This window comes from Lonchura striata, chromosome 6 (genome assembly GCF_046129695.1).
Source record: "Lonchura striata isolate bLonStr1 chromosome 6, bLonStr1.mat, whole genome shotgun sequence".
NCBI classification, from domain to species: Eukaryota; Metazoa; Chordata; class Aves; order Passeriformes; family Estrildidae; genus Lonchura; species Lonchura striata.
This window is the reverse complement of record NC_134608.1, coordinates 36768472-36785647: the sequence shown is the minus strand read 5'-3', so window position 1 is coordinate 36785647 and position 17176 is coordinate 36768472. Positions and strand designations below refer to the sequence as shown.

General features: G+C 38.9%; 1 protein-coding gene across 1 annotated transcript in view; it reads right to left on the bottom strand.

Annotated features, from left to right (window-relative positions):
- The window catches only part of SPTBN5 (spectrin beta, non-erythrocytic 5), an 89171-nt gene that overhangs the window by 27085 nt on the left and 44910 nt on the right, over positions 1 to 17176 (bottom strand). Inside the window, exons 34-41 of the mRNA XM_077784151.1 lie at positions 11773 to 11877; positions 10597 to 10782; positions 6646 to 6801; positions 5826 to 6017; positions 5129 to 5224; positions 2367 to 2485; positions 1610 to 1724; positions 828 to 941 (exon numbers count right to left, since the gene is read on the bottom strand). Of these exons, the coding sequence (XP_077640277.1) occupies positions 828 to 941; positions 1610 to 1724; positions 2367 to 2485; positions 5129 to 5224; positions 5826 to 6017; positions 6646 to 6801; positions 10597 to 10782; positions 11773 to 11877 (1083 nt within the window). The remainder of the gene's footprint in view (positions 1 to 827; positions 942 to 1609; positions 1725 to 2366; positions 2486 to 5128; positions 5225 to 5825; positions 6018 to 6645; positions 6802 to 10596; positions 10783 to 11772; positions 11878 to 17176) is intronic.

The following is a 17176-nucleotide window of genomic DNA, read 5'->3' as shown; positions in this document are numbered from 1 at the left end:
ACTGCTAATTCTAATTTCTACTAGCAGTCTGATGAACACTCATCAACTCAGGTTTAAAGTTGAAAACTTAGTTGCAAAACTCCATCAAGTTGTTGAAAATGAAGAATTTTAATTATGCAGAACAGAAAATATGCCAGGCTGGTTTTAATCCTTAAAAAAAGTAAAGTTATTATACTATTGTAAAGAAAAAGTTTTTCATATTTTCTATATGAAAGGGCTAATGGTGAAAAAATGTGAGAGATTGTCATTGGATTTCTACTACTGTTCAACAGGATATATATTTTTTAGTAAAAATATACAAATATAAATGAGCTTAGACCCATATTTAATGCTCAGTTTAATTTAGTCCTAGGTGATGCAAACTGACCAGTTTTTACAGAAGCCAGAGTGGATCAGGCAGGCAATTATAACCTAGAATTTCTGTGTTTGATGTCTGTGTCAGGAAACTACATGCAGTATGGGGTTTGTATTTAAGTTCTGAAGAGAAATTAAAATTGTGATTTTGGTTCAGCTGAGTACATGAACTGGAGGAAGATGGAGTCCATGCTTTCCAAAATGTATAGGACAGTCTGATCTGGCTTGTAGGTGAGGGCCAGAGACCCAGATGTTAAAAAGGGACTTTTCTTCTTAGATTTTTTGCATCAGGAAGAATAATATTTGATAAGATTAAGCAGCACAACATTTTCATGAGAAGCAATTTATGCTGCACTTGCATTGCTGAAAATTCCTGCAAATCAATCTGAAGAGTAACAATGATTTTTGCACCATATTTTCAAGAAGAAAAAGTGAAATTTTTTCAATATCCTTTGTACTTCCCTACTTTTTACCTCCATTTTGGACTTAATAACGCTGATTTCTCTCTCCATTTCTTCATGTCTTCGAATCAGGTTTTCCACACTTTCCACATCTTTTCCATAATCCAGTGCTTGTATCAATACACTCTGGAGAGGGCAATGGGATGTGGAAATGGTGAAGATAACACCAAGCAAAAGGATATGTATCTTTATTTAAAAAAGCCTCCTCCTTCACCTCTTTGCATTGCCACCTAAATGTTTTGTCTTTTTAAATATCAAAAGAGCACATTGTCTGCTCTCTTTACAGAGATGAAACAAGAATCCACATCTCTTTGAACACTCATAATCCTGCTTAAGGTGCCTCTGGCCATAAACAAAGACAGGCATGCCTCCTTACATTTCTCAATGTTTCTTTTCTGTTTTTTTATTTTTTTTCCATATACCAAACAGAAAAAACTATTTCCCAATAAATTGTTGCACAGAAATTCAGGTGTGTTATGAAAATAAAAAAATAAAATGTATCCTTGGGATCCTAAGAAATTAAATCCCATAAAATGAAGAAATACATTTTAGAAGTTGTTATGAAAATATCAAGCCAAAAGTCTTGTAACCTTAAGTAGTGCCACTTCTCTACTGACTTATAATGAAATAAATATAATTACTTACATTGATTAAATAATTGGTTTTTATATAACCTTTTTTTCTGTTAATATGAAAATTATAATTCAGGATCAGCATTTTACCCTCTATTTTCTGGATGAATAAGATTGATAGAGCATTTTTCCATTTCACTTAATCAAAATTGGAAACCTTACCTTCTCAGTAATTCTTTCTGTGATATCATCTATTTCTCTGATTAAGGCATGAATCTCTAGGGCTCCCTCTAACTTCTTCCTGTATGCATTTAGGTTACCATGAAAACTGTTCCACCTTTAATTGGAAATAATATTTTAGAGATGCATTTCAGAGGTAAGGATTTCCACAACTGAGTTTCATGATGCTCATATTTAAACAAAACCAAAAGTTTTTCTTAACTACCTCATATATTGATCTCCCAATTCTCATCACAGGGATAAAGCATTAGCCTGAGAAGACTATCTGGTTGTAGTTATTCCATGTCTCCAGGATGGCATGGGGTTTAAAAGCTAAAAAGTACTGATCCAGTTTCCCTAAATGCTCAGTAATCTCACAATCAATATTGTCATGCTTTTGTTTCTTAGACAGTGGGCTGTGGAGAAGCAAAAGCACAAGGCAATTCACCAGGACAACTGTGTGAATCGATGGAAGTGCCTAAGCTTCATGCATCTTGTGTGCCAAGTGATGTGAAACAGTATTTGACTCCAAGGCTAGAAACATGACTTTGGCACTTCTGGATTAAAAATCCTTCTAAGCTACTCCCTCTTCTACTCCCGCTCTGGGAGTATTGAAAGACAGCTCCAGTGTCTGATATTTGGTAGTTGTGATATTAAAGAAGAAAACAAATGTTCCAATTCCTCCATTTATCTCAGAAGAAAACACCTAATTTTCCCTTCTTGTTTTTGCTTTACATGGAACATTTGAAAGCATACTCACTTCTCATTGAGCTGCTTTCGGCGCTCATAGATCGTCTTTGTTTCTTCCTTGTTCTGTCTCTCCAGTTTCATGGCCAGGGCATTGATAGTCCTGATGTGAGCATCATCCACTGTTGACTCCTGTAAAGTGAGAAAGGAAACAAAGGTCCTTGTTCAAATTGCTTGTGACCCAGCTTTGCACTGAGATGTGAAAATCAACACAAGCAGCAACAAGAAAGGGTTTTACTCCACTAACATTTCAGACACACAGAGTTTGCTCTACTACAAGCACTGGTGTTACCATGTGCCTGATTATTAGACAGTAAAGGCAAGAAAGAACATTAATGGCTCTAGATGCAACAATGATCTTGGTTTAGGTGATGGCCCTCAGACCCTCAGACATTCATTTCTAAGGCAGATATTCCAGCAGGGGTTCATTTGGTGAAGAAAGACAGATGCAGTTGCTGGTTACACAGTGGAACAGCTGATATGTGGCAGATTGTCCCTCTGTCAGACAGGTAGTGACTCAAGGGCTCCTGGGCCTACTGACTGTTTTACCTAGGTGAGCTCCTGTCCCAGAGTGCCTTCTGTACTGTAGACAATAAGCTCAAAATCCATACAGCCTTGAGAATCCCAGACAACCTGTGCCACTGTATTTTCTTCTAAGGCTAAGTCTTCTAGGAGACTTGCTTCCCATGCATGTACCATAGAATGGGTAATATTTGCACATTGCCCATATAATCTAGAGTACAGTGGGATAATTTTTATATTGGAGTACTACAGATGGCTGAACACTGCTCCAAGATACAAAAACATTTATTTTTCTAGGACAAATAAATCACAAGTTTAGCAGGGAGACAATCACTGGTATAGAGAAGCACAGCTGCAAGATGCACTTTAAAGTATTCACTGCATTGTGTGTTTTGTTTATGCTGCATCCATACCAATGTGCATGATTCCACATGTACTTTCCTACTATGCACAGCCATAAAGTAAACTAGAGAAACCAGCAGACAGTCAGATAGTCTTCAGAAACCCTGCAGCCTCCTGTAATAACAGCACAATGAATCGAAAGTCTGGCAGCCATCAATGCAGGATGATTATTCCCTACCCTGATATCAGATTTTTCTAGTGGGAAAACCCAGCATGGATGGATGCACACACTGTGCCAGAAGCAGCCTCCTTCTCTTTGTATCACCCTAGGAAGCACTGCATAACTGAGCATCAGCTATCAGGGCATAACTGCATAATTCTCCCAGCTTTTTATCTGCAGGAGTCATGTTCAGAGTGTTACGGGAGCAGTGGCTACAAGCTGATACTATCTAACCAAGAGTTTCAAGAGCGGCACATAAAATCTACCTCAGTTTACGGAAAAACTTTCCTATTCAGAGGCTTATGCTGGCTGGAACACTGGGTTGTTTCTGCCCTATTAATCATCCTTTTTATGGCTGGTACGAGCTGTAGGAGAGCCCTTGCTCAATTCCCTTAGCTCATAGTCAGCTGGTCAATAAAATGAATGTCTCTTCAATTTACTAATTCCCTGGTGCTGAAGCCAAATAATTAGGCTCTCTGTCCAAATCCAGTGTGAATGCACTGGCACGAAATTCTGCTGGGCTCTGGAATAGGGAGCTCAGGGGTTTCTCCCTGGTGTCAGGCATATCTACACTACTACTTTGCATAGAAGAGGATTGTCTCCTTCTGCTACTAGGCAACAAAAGTAGAAGACAGGAGCTGCCATAACAAGAATCAGCAAAAAGATAACAGGCAAACAAAGGATGAAGAATATTAGGAGACTACATTAAATATCACTCACAAATTCATTACACATCTCTTTCCAGACGTCTCCCTCAATTTCCAGACTAGCAAATCAGCACAGTAATCTTTCCTGTGTGACACACACACCTCAGCCTTCATCTGCAGGAGTTCACACAGACAGAGAGAGCAAGAGGTTGTTGCAAATGCATCCCCTCAATATATGGCATTGCAGCTCTCGTGGTGGGAGCTGAACACACGACAGGGGGGCCCTGGCGCCCCAGGTTTGGTGCCTAAGTTGGCACACCTCACTGGGGCAGGAGAGGCACTGGCCTGACTCGGCACCATGAAAGAGGGACAGAGAGCTCAGCATGGAGAGGTGAAGAGTGCAGCGGTCTTGTCACATGGCTGTTATCCAAAGTGTAAACCATTGCTCTGTTTTACTGAATGTCTGGTTATTAATGTTATGATTCATGAGTAACCACATGTGCTGTATAAACAGAGGCCCCCAGATTTACGTCCTTAATTTGAATGAAGGAGTATGAAAATGAGACCATTACTCAGAAGGAGAAAAATTGAGAAATAAAGGATAGAAACAGAGAAAACAGTATTCTTTTTTTACAGGCTTGTTCATGGAAGGTCTAGATCAGTTCTCTGATTCAAATAAGCATGGCTGAAACAACAATTTTTAAACTACTCTTGGGTGGACATAATTGTGACTTTGCAGACTGCATGAACCAAGCAAAATCTGCTCAAATTCAGGCTCACACAGCAAGTTTTCCAGGCATTTAATGCAGTCTGAAATGTTATGCTGTGTCATGACTGCCTGACAGCTCTGCCTAGACATCTTCAAAGCAGAAGGCATAAAAAGAGAAAATTCTGTCTTTTTAAGTGACTTTTGAGGTAGAGATACTTCCTATCACTTTGGTCTTACACCTCCTCAGAGCACTGGAATTGTATTTGCTAACTGGACTGAAAAGTTACCTGCTGCTTGCAGCCTTGCAAGACATGAGCATGAAAAGCACCTCTTACCCCTGATGTTGCTCCACGGAACTCATTCAGCTTTTTCTTGAGCTGCAGGCAGTGTTCATAATCATTTCCCACATCACCTACATTAATCATGACCTCCTGGGGAAATAAGCAGTGAACAAATATTTAGGTGAAGACTACAAGAACACAGCAATTCCCAATGCTTATCCTGATGCAATAAGTTCTGTGATATGTCTATAAATCACCGACCTATGGCTTCTGAAATAGTCTCTTCTGATCTTTAGATAATTATGAGACTTGGTCCCAATTCCCTTTTCCATTTATTACTGGCTATGGAAACAACCTCTGAATGAAAGTGATTCTTCATTCCTACAAAGAGAAACTTTCAGATTTGATATACAATTAGAGTGAAGGCCAGCTGCCAAACGCTTCAAGTCTCTTCCATTCTAATCTGCTTTCATTTCTCTGTCCCAGTAGATACGCATGAGATGGCCCCAAATAATCGCAAACTCTTCATGTTTACATGAGAAAATGTGCTAATACTGTCCAATTGACTCTGGTATGGACAGACTCTATAGAATTTGTTCAGTCATTAACATATTTTGTAGAATATGTCATGATTCTTACAGAAAAAAATCACTAGGTGAATATCCTGGAAGATGACACATTTATGAGAATGTCATTGCTATATAGCAAGTCTTTAGTGAGCTGCTCAGGTTAAATGGTAAAATCCACTTGCCTTCTCCCTGATCCAGGCTTCCACTTGGTCCACCTTCTGGAGAAATTCTAGGAAGTCCCGACTGTCCTCCAGCATCTTCCCACGAGCAGCAACAGCTCTCTTCAACTTCTCCCAGTGCTCCTGAAGCATGCGGACTTGGCGACGGATCTCTCCTGATTTTGGGTGGCCTTTTGATATCAGGGCTTCTCCTTTCTTCGCATTCAGAAAAATAAATTAGAAATAAAAGTTGTGACGAATTTTTAAAGGGATTACCATCTTGCATGACCTTTCTAGAAGGAGTCTTTCACCTTCCTAACCTGGATTGAACAATAGATTACTACTATAAATTCTTATCACCCAAATGATAAAGCCAGCTGGAAGGCTCTTACAGTCCTCTGGAGGGACTCTAGAATTACAGAAAACTGGGATTTAAATATTTCCCTGCCAAGAAAGATATTAATGGAATGGGAACACCAAGTATTACAGATAACTGTGCCCTTTAGCTATATGATTCACCCAGTTCCAGCAAGAATATTCACAAATTTGGCATGAAATCCTATTTGCCTTTTGTAGGAATAACCATGTCAGGCAAGGAAGAAGTCAATGTATATTTTCCTATCTATGCTGTAAGGAAAGATGGAAGCTCCCTGAATGGAACCAATATCTCCCTGTTGTAAACTAAGTGCTACATTTCCATGGCAGAGCAACTGGGTTCTTATCACACCAGTAGGATAATTGATGCAGAAGTGATGACCAAGCTACTCTTCCTTCACATATCATCAATCTGTCTTTGGATGAGCAGTAATTATTTGTAAAAACAGTAACAGAGTGAGAGAGTTACCTTATTAACAGCTATAATGATTTCTTCATTTGCTAGAATCTCTGCCTCAAAGACCTGATGCTTCTGCAGCAACTTCATCTTGTCCTGCAGATTGCTGGGGTCTTGTATGGAAGGATCCTCCAGTTTCTGCATGCGCTCACTGATCCAATCTTCTGCCTGCAGCAGTGAGAGGCACCTGAGTTAGCACAACAACTACCTCCTCCCAGGATAGGTCTCTATTCTGTCCAAGCGTCTGTACCTGGGCTGGATAGATTGAGTGGGACCTGACAGCTGAGGTGGATCTCCAGTTTCTGAACTCATTCTACTTTGTTAAAAGCAGGTAGGAATGAAACTAATTTTTATCTGACCACAGGAGTAACAAAAAATTCCTTGAGTACCTCAGATTTTGTCAAAAGCCATTAACAGATTATACAGTCTTCTAGATTATGTAGAGAGAATCTTTGAGCCTTAACATGGTATATATTTAAAATGAGATTATGACAACTGATTCTGGGGACTGATTTAGGGCTCTGAGTTTCGTCTGGTATCTCTGCCATTGACGTACTTGCAAAGCTGGTAAACATTCTTTGGAATTCAGTGCCTCACCTATAAAACAGCACTAACATTTCCTCATGTCAGTGGTGTGGTGAGACCTAAATGGAAAATGCAATGCAAATAAAGATTTTCAGACAGGGCCCAAGCATTAGTCAAATTATTTGAAAGGAAATACAACTGTATTTGCTTTTATACTTAATAAAATTCAAAATGGTCTTGTCAGGAATATCAGATTCAGAAAAGCAGGTGATTTATGGGAGCTAACAAAGCAAAAGTTATGATTTTCTCTTAGGAAATTATTTTTAAGGGAATTTTAAAGTGTGCAGAATAAAACGAAGAATAGGATAACACAGTTTCCACAATTTTCTTGAAGTTCTGCTGAACTTTAGCCCTTAGCATTGAAGGAAATATTTTCTGTCCATCAAAACACCAGGAACTGAACACTTGACATAATGTTGTAACTGATCCTGTTTTCCTCAGAGTGCTGAAGTAATGTAATGTTTTGACAACACAAGAGCTGCAAATTGAAGGGCACCTTTATTAGTTTCAAAATATCTTGGCTGTCCTGGTGGAACTGTGCACTATATGCACACAAGACTTGTCAGCTGGAGGATTTTTTCTGTTAACTAATGATTTGAAATGTTGTTTCAGCTGCTGAGATTCCATAAACAATAACAGAAATAGCTTTCACTAGCATCATGCTCTCCCAAAATTGTTTCCCTCCAAAGCCCAGTTAGAGACTCAAACAGACCATGTCAAACTTGCCCAGGGCTACACATTGACAGGTACTTCTTGCATTTCCAACACCCTCCTCAATGGCCTTCTCCCATTCCCAGCCACACCCTCGTGCTTCAGTGTCACTTCAGCGACTCTTCGTTTGAATGGAGGCTCATCCATGCAATTGGAATGAAAAACAAACCAACCCCCAGGATAAAGTAACTTTAAAGTAGATTTCTCACCTACTTTTTAATTAGAAGCAGTGGCTTTAATGACAGATTGAACATCTACACTCTTAGTGCCTTTGTTTATTTAAGGCTTATTTAAGATGGCTCTAGAGAGTGAGGGTACCCTCTCCTGGCATCATGCCCACATTTGGATATGAAGCAAAGCTGATCTGTTTTCCCAAGACCTTTCTATGGAAAGATTTCATGGTTGTCTGCACAGCCATTTTCACTTCACTGAAGACAACAGAAAAGCTAGTGTTATGCTCAGTATGGGCACAGGACCAGACTTCTATGGGAGTCATAAAAAATGTGGGCACTACCAATTTAGAAACTTACTCTTTCAAAATATCAGTTACTGTAACCTCATGAGTACAAATTTCACTGATTTTTTAATGACAGAAGTATGTAAAGCATATAAAGGAATGTGTCTGATTCAGACATCTAGAGATAGCAACTAATTCTCTCTCATTCCCCTGAGATAAAGATGTAATTTTTTTTTATTCTTATGTACAGGGTGAAAAGAAATATTACTAATACCATGAGCAAGTTTTAAAGTTGGTGTTAAAACCCAGAGCCAACTTTAGAAGTCAAAACTTTTAACTTTATAATATTCCCTCTGCAATAACTTAAATACACATATTTCTAAGTAGCAACTTGCTCATTTGCCTTCTGGATTAGCACTGAGCTACAGACTCTTTGGCAGTATGGTGTAGTCTCTAAGTTCATCTCACTTCTTTGAGTGAGACAAAAGCACCAATTTCTACTGTAGAAGGGTGAGTTTTATTTTGTAAACTGCAGGTGATCTCTTGAGTTAATTATTGTGGTTTTTTGTACTAATGTGTGTAGTTCTCCATGTCATTACTTCTAGAGAGTAACTAGAAGAATTTTAATAATGACAGTGATCACTAATTTCTGCTGGCACAAAAAATTCTGCTTGATCAGTAGAAATTACTCAACATGTTTGGAGGACAGAGAGTTTTCAGCATAGTGGGACCTGAGCTATGGGTCTTGTTCCCTTAATAAGTAAGAATAAGCAATGACCTCATCGATTTCACAGCCAAACTCAAAACTCATCTCCAAATTTGACATTCCTGTGGGAACCATTCTCACATATGAACTTGTACACACCCAGAATATCATTAAAATGAAATTAAACATCCCATTCTATCCACCAAAGAGTAAGAACGGTATTACTGATTTGAGTAATATTTTTAAAGATTTTTGTTTTTTAATGCCTTGGTGACATTCAAATTCTACAGCAGTAGGCAATGATTCTAGGTTGGTGAGGTAAATGAGCACATAACCCAAGAACAAAAACTATCTAAAGAACTCCTGGCTGAATTTATGTGGAGAAAGTGGATGAGAACAGGGAAAAACAGATTCAAGAATGAAGGGGGACCACAGCCCAAGCACTGATTTAACAAGTACAGATTGATGGAAAGAAATGCATAAGTATTCCTACTTAATGGCTTGATTGTATCTCTAGAAGGGCATTGACAATTTCTCTACCAAGAGGATTTTGGGAAATTGCTCTTTTGGAATTATAACTCCTGAGCAATGCACCATCCAATCCCCTCTGCTAGTCTAAAAGGTGGACAGGCCATTACTGGTGGATTTTCATTACTTTTCTATCGTGAGATAGTAAAGTATAACCAAATAATACAAATTAATATTTTGGTGTATAAATGATTTCTGCTAAATTTGATTAAAAGGAAAATAAAAAGAAAAAAAAAAAAAAGAAAAAGGAAGAAGGAAAAAGAAAAAAAATAAAAAGAGAAAAAAAAGTATAGTTCTGGTTTTGTAAACCACTGAGCACTTTTCATGGGACACAGCAGGAGAAGGGGTGGATACCAGACCAGCAAGAGTGCTTGGAAATGTCCCTGGGTCTGTGTGTTCTTGTTTATGCCAGTGCAGTTCTCAGTCACACATGTTGTGCTGCCCTTTGCAAGGCTGACCTAGTTTGTCTTTCCAACAGTAGTGACAGAGCAGAGCTACTCAGTTACAGGCCTGAGGCCAGAACAGGACACAGAGACCAGCATGTTCTGCAGAGCCAGTAGCTCAAGAGCTTTGCTGAGCCACAGCAGTGCTTTGAAGGCCTTCAATGAACACCCACTAATAAAGCTTGGTGCCCAGGCCATGATGCTTTGCACTTTGTGCCCATCCTGATTTGAAATACATTTTCTTTCTTACTAAAGGAAAAATATGTATTGACTTGCAGTTTTCCTTTCAACTGTTTTATTTTACCAGAGCTTTTGATGACTGAAGTGGCTGCCATGTGCACAATGCCACAACAATTGTACAGCAACAGGAATGGCATTGGAGCATCTTTTTGCATGAGTGTGTCAGGAGTTGCAATCTACCAGAGTAGATCATCCATCCACCCAATAATGTCTGGCAAGAGTGAGCACTTCATCCAGTAGAGGTAGGTGGTTTCTCTGCTTTACATCCCCATCCCAGTCTAAAACCCTCTTACCTCTTCCAAGTTTTGGTAGAAGAGTGCCAGAAGAAGGGCAGTCTGCAGCTTCTCTCTCCTGCTCTGGGATAGATCCTTGATCTGACGCTTCCTCTCATGAATAACATTCAGTTTTTGCTGAATCTTTTGACCTTCCAGTCCATCAGCCTTTTCCAACCTGCTTGCCTGTTCTTGAAGAGACATCATCTGACGAGGCAACAGATAAGAAATTACTTTTATGCTTCCAAGTAGTATAAAAGAAACAAAATCAAGTTCCTTTTGTAGTTAAAGTACTCTCTTTTTTCTGTAATGAGCCAAGAACAGCAGGGACAAGTTAACCAGCATTGCCCCTCACCCTGCACTGTGTTACATCTATGACATTACTGTCACTGGACTCTATAGTGCATCCTGGCTACATAAATTAATTAAAGTTATGCCTTTAATTATGCCTATGCCACTGATTATCCAGTGCAAGGAGTCACGGAGCAAGCATGACTTCCATGAGTGCTCAGATTTTATTGCTTTCTGGAAACCAGGTGTTGTAATGTAGCTCTCAAAACGAGCAATCAGTGAGGCAGGCAGCTGGCAAGAGTCCTGGGAGCTCATTCTGGGGAACCCAGGCATAGCTGCAGGTTTAAGCTTAGCCCTAGCCTGGTGAGTTACAGTAGTGGCCACCAGCCAGGCAGATTCCTTTACACACAGGTGAGCAATTCAGGATCTATTGCAAAGGTGCAGAGAAGCTGCTTGTTTGGTACAGCTTTGTGTACCAAATGGACATTTAAGTAATTTGACAACTTCCTTTAATGTCAAAATATCTACTGCATTTTGTAAAATACCTACTCTATTTTAATTGCTTTAAAAGTCACTATTTTTTAAATGAAAAGAGCAGAAAGTTCTGATATCCATAATACATTATGGGCTGCTTTACTTTCTTCTTGTAAGTCCCCCTCTTCTGCTTACAAAGTGGTTTTCCTGTGTGTTGCAAGGACTTGGGCATGGAATGTTTTGACAGTTCTCCAATGCTCTGCCTCTTATTTCCCCAAGCTTCCCAATTTTATCTTTTGTTCAAGCATATCAGGCATTTCATACCTGTCACCAATTCAAAGTGTTACCATAATTAAAAAAAAAAAAAGCATATATATATAATTTTAGCTCATAGAATTCTAGCTGGTAGAATATTTGTTGTTTATTTTTTACCTTCTCATCTTGTGATGCCAGGAGCTTCTCAAAAGCCTCATGTTTCCTTATGAGTTGTTCTACTTCATCTACAGACCTTCCGAGGTCACTGCTTTTCAAATAAACCTATAAAAAAGTTCATTATTTTTCTCAGTGAATTAATTATCCCATAATCTTGATTCATAAATGGGAGAAGAGGTAGTAACTCTGCTGAGAGTACACTTGAGAGGGAACAAAAGGAACAGGAGGCAACTGAAGCTAGAAATTAATTATTATAAGTCCATGGTTTTGAGCAAGAAAGAGAAGCATTAACAGGTCTAGCTAAGGAAAGTGACTTCTCAGTCCTTATCACAATCACTAAGTCACAAAGCAGTGAATTCCAGAAATCTAAACCAACCTTGTAATCTCAAGGAAGATCACTGTCATGTTTGACAGATGTCCATATGATTCCTTCTTAGAAGATTTCCCAAAACAGAGACTTTGCAGCCTGTCACCAGTGCTTTATTACCTCCAACATTAGCAGGATTTTCCAACCATCTAGCCTGAAAATGCATGGCTATTGCTACACCTTGTTACATACTGCCCTCTTGATCACACCCATGAGATGATTCCTTTTACGTTTGCTTCAGGCTTGTGCATGTTTATAGACCTTTTGCATACTGGGGTTTCTGTCTTCTCTAGGTGAAAACTATAGTGATCTGATTGATTATTCCATAACAGCTGTGTCGTTTTAATTCTGGTTATTCTTATTGCTCTGCATTTTTGCCATTTCCACTTAGAGACTTGATATAACAAGTAATAAGAAATAAGGCTGCCAGAGTGAAGACAACAGACTGACTTTTGAGCTGCAATCTTCAGCATGTGCCTGTATATAGTGCTTGTCTTTTATACAACACCAGGAACTAAAGTTCACCTTGCAATCTACTATGAGCTTCCAGAAACTTTTCAGAAGTAATGCTGTCGATTTATGCAGCTGATAGTTCCTGAAAAATGTCATAGCCTGCATCTGTGCCAAGTGCATTACATCTGTCATTTTTTCAGGCCATCAATTCAACCTATCTGCATTAATTTTATTTATTGTCTGTTCTGCCAATCTCTAATGCAGAAAGACTGCATCCAAAACAACAAATAATAAATAACAAATGTGGATTTAAAGAATCTGATCTCTGCACCTTTTAATACTGTGCAAATGTGCACATTTTCCAACTAATTCACACATTTCAAAGGCACTGCAGTATTCACGTACCCTGTTCTGGTGTTAAGAAAAATGAATGCCCAATTACTTGTCCCATACATTATGCTATGTCCAGTTTTGCCAAAGAATAAAGAATATAGTTATCAAGAAAAAAAGATGCTTTTCTACAGTTTGACAGGAATTTATTCATTTTAATTGGATGTAATTGCCCACTGGATTTTTTCTTGTTCAGCAGTGAGACAACAGCAGGATAAAATCCCCAGTTACAGGCTCTGATGGGACATGAGCAAAGACTACTCATGGATAAGGTTCACAATGAAGTGACTATGGCTGGACAGACTTTGGGAAATCAGCCTGCTGTGAGTGATGGCATTTATCAGCAGCGTGTAATGTGTAATCCATTTAGTGAGCTCACAGAATCACCAATATTTGGACAAGGATAAGAAATTCCAATCAGTAACTTTGCCTGGGTAAAGTGCAATTAACAGAGATGGAAGAAGAATTTGAGATCAATGATATAGTGTAAAAGAATCACGAGGCAAGAAAGAAACAGAATCAGGGAAACAACACAAAATGCTAAATGTTTTGGAAAAGGGCTAGTAAAGGACATGGGTAAATCGGTGACTTTAAGCCATAGATGTGCACAGGAAAAAAAAAATCATCTACAGAGATCACTCTTCCTTTGCAAAACATCACAGTCCTGTAGCAGTCTAACAGGGTGGATTTTTATGAGGGAAAAGATGTTCTTTTAAAGCTACTTTAGAAAAGCAGCCATGATGGTCATTCTCTGGACAACTGCTTAACCCCACAGAGCATCTTCTGCAGGAGAGGCTTCCCAAGCCTGAACACATGTGCAGGGTAATCCACACCTACTTTCTAGGGTCTGACTGCACTAAAAGCCCTGGATGGACCCCTGTTCCCATCTGGGAATCTCTCTGAGGCTCAGCCCTGGACATCAGTCGTTCCTGAACTGCATTGAGGTGCACTGATCCTGCCCTGATCCCCTTGGACACACCCCACATCTCAACCACTACCTTGCTTTGACACTTGATTTTCAGCTGCTCGATGGACTTTTTTACTCCTGCCACCACTCAGCACTCCATGGTGGCTGTGGATAAGAGGACTGACAGCCTGACTTGGCCTGACGTTCTGGCCCATTTTTTGGCTGTGAATATTTTGCATGTATAGAAAAATGCACAGGTGAATATCATACCCAGGGCAGATTTTCAAACCACTCTATGCTAATCCATTCCCATCACAGCAATTGCAGTGAAGAAGAAAGGAAGGGCACTGTACAACAGGCCCTAAGTTTATAGTAAGCCTGGCTCATAAACCACCAGAATGTCTAAAGAAATAGATTAATGCCTCTCCTATGCTGTGTTTCACACAAGTGCCATCAGAAGGTGGACACTCTGTCATTTGAAGTTGAATCCTTTGATCTATCCTTCTCATCAAAGGTATGAAAGGATGAGAAATCTCTTTTTAGAAAGTTATTTGATTTAGTTTGGTCTTTTGAAGAAAAATGTGTGGGCTCCAGGTCTGTCTACTGAAATGCTTTATTAAACTACTTATATTTACCATTTGTATTTACATCACTGCTGCTAACACAGAAATAAAAAGTTATCAGCTAAATCTCTCCACTGCTGTTTGGGGTGCACAGACATAGAGCCATATGCTAGAGCTCTATTTGGGTGTTTTAAACCTTGCTTTAAAAATACTGTAGTTTCTTGATACATTTTCTGGTTTATCTACCATTTCTGGTCAAAAAAGATTGACCTCCAGGACTTTTATTTTGTAACTGTTAGCAGTGAAACTGATACCTGAAGAAAGGGTCAGTTATTAGTTTTCCTGCTCGTATACCTCTGATGGAACAAAAAGGCAAGGGACATCTACTGGTAAAGATGGTTATTTTCCTCAGAGAAAGAGAACAGAGACATCTGAGAGCAGGGCTGTGGGGTGGTGCCTCACAAGCAGCTGCCACCGGAGAGCTCAGTGCCTTTCTCCCACTGAAATCCACTGAGCACAAATGACACTGGGCATTTAAAGCTCAATTCCTTTGGATGTTACAGCACTGGGAAAAAGTCATCCTGGCTACTGAAAGCTTTGGACTAAGTCCTCCAAGTAGAAGTCTGTGCAAATGCTCTTGGCAACCAAGGTTTTGACACTGAGTAGGAGAACTGGTGCTCAGAAAGAAAATTGCTGCAAAAGGGAAGTGGCTGCATACATTGCAGGGGAGGCAATGGCAACGTGCTCAGGGGAGAGCAGCCCCTGTAGCACCAACAGTGCTGCTGCCTGGAGAGCTGCTGAGGCAAAACATCTCCATTTGTCTTCTGCACAGAAATATTACAACAGCCATTGCTATAATCAGAACCACAATGTTTTAAGCAATTGTTATACCAGTCTGAAAGCAGAATAAAAATTGGTTCCCATGCCACAATGCTGGCCTGTCACCAATTACATCACATTTTGGCACATTTTAGACAGGTCTCCTAACTTCTGCTCTGAATGAGACACATTGATTTCAAATACAACACACTGCAGAGCTCTCCTCAGGTAACCTACCGCGGTCTCTGACAGTAGTACAGCAGCTAGAAAATTTCTTTCAAGTTTGTTTCTATTAGGAATCATGGTCCATCAGTGGGAATTTAATTTTCAGCCACAAAAAGCACAAAAGACTTGGCCACTCACTATAAAACAGATTTGTTTTAAAGTGACAACTTCCAAAGATGCTTAAAACCACAAAATGATTTTTGAGATTTCTGTAACTTTCTGGAATAAATTTTCAAGTTACTAACATTGTAAAGCATAGAAACATGTTTTAACCCTACTGAACTGGAGTTTTTCCTTATATCTGAGCTCGTTGCATAGCTGCTGCCAAAAAGACCTTTCTCATACAAATTAATGCAGAATTAAAAGCAAAGCTCAGTTAAGAAAAAAAAAATTAAATAAATCAATACTATTTACATAGTTATGTGACGGCATCTGCCAGATCTAGCTTTTGTAGAAATACTGAACAAAAGATTTCTGTCATTAACATAACTATGTTTGCTGCATGCCACAACTTCACTTTTATTTGCTCTGGAAAATGACACAGCCCCAGAAGGAATTTGTATTCCAAAAACTGCAGTTTTTATTTCTCTAGAATAAAATATATTTTAGGTATCTGTGCAAATCCACTTCCTTCTTCTGCTTTTGCTCTTTCAAGTATAACAAGCTCCACAGAATTTGCCCCTCACTGCCTTCCATGAGCTTGCTGCTGAGATTGCTGGAACAACACAGAAAATCTTTCTGTTTTAACCATATACTAAAAGTCCAAATTAGTATCAGTTTTAAAAACCTTCATTTAGAGCATGTAAACAAGTCCAAACTATCTGCTGAGACAGAGAAGAATAAGGTTTGGTTTGACTTAATTCTGATAAAAGTAAATGCTAAAAATAATAATGAAAATAATCTGAAATTAGCTTTAAGAAAGTAAGTAAATGTTCTTAGTTCCATGACTATATAATGTTGACAAAAATGTTTTACTATGCTTCCTTTCAGTAAAAGTTATAAGAAGGTATCATACTATAACTACAAGAGGAATAAAAGACACTAAAATTGCTTCTAAAAAGAAAACATACATTTTTTTTCTATCATAGTGACATAATTGGCATCTGTCCTCACCATCTATATGCAAAATTCTAAAATTGAATGTATTTAAAATTTCCTTCCCTCCCCCCACTGCATGCTGTCTCCTGGGCATAAGAATATAGTTATCTGATACTGGAAATAAATATGGGAAAACCACAAAGATAAAACTGCTGTTTTTCTGATAACCGCTATGGTTGCTTCCTCACACCTATTTCCTCCTGCTTCAAAATTTGAAGTATTGATCCCTACCCTGTAAGTATTAGGTGTTAGACCAGAATCTTACACCCATACAGCATCATCATTTAAATATTTAGTTATGAAACATTTGACTGACAGCAGTCTGAAATTCCTTGGAAACTCCCCCTAGTTTTACTGCTAGAAACTTTGCTGGGCTATCCACATTTGACGTGCTGTGGACATTAAATTCCCTTTGTTTATTTTCCCTCAGGAAAGGGTGGTACCTCTCCTTTCCTAAGAGGGGAAAACAGTGATTTCTTCCTACATACTTAAATACTTTGACTTTTGAAAACAAGCCTTACTTTTAAAGTTACAAACCCAGGAATTAACCATTTAGAAATATAGCCCAATTTGACAAATAAG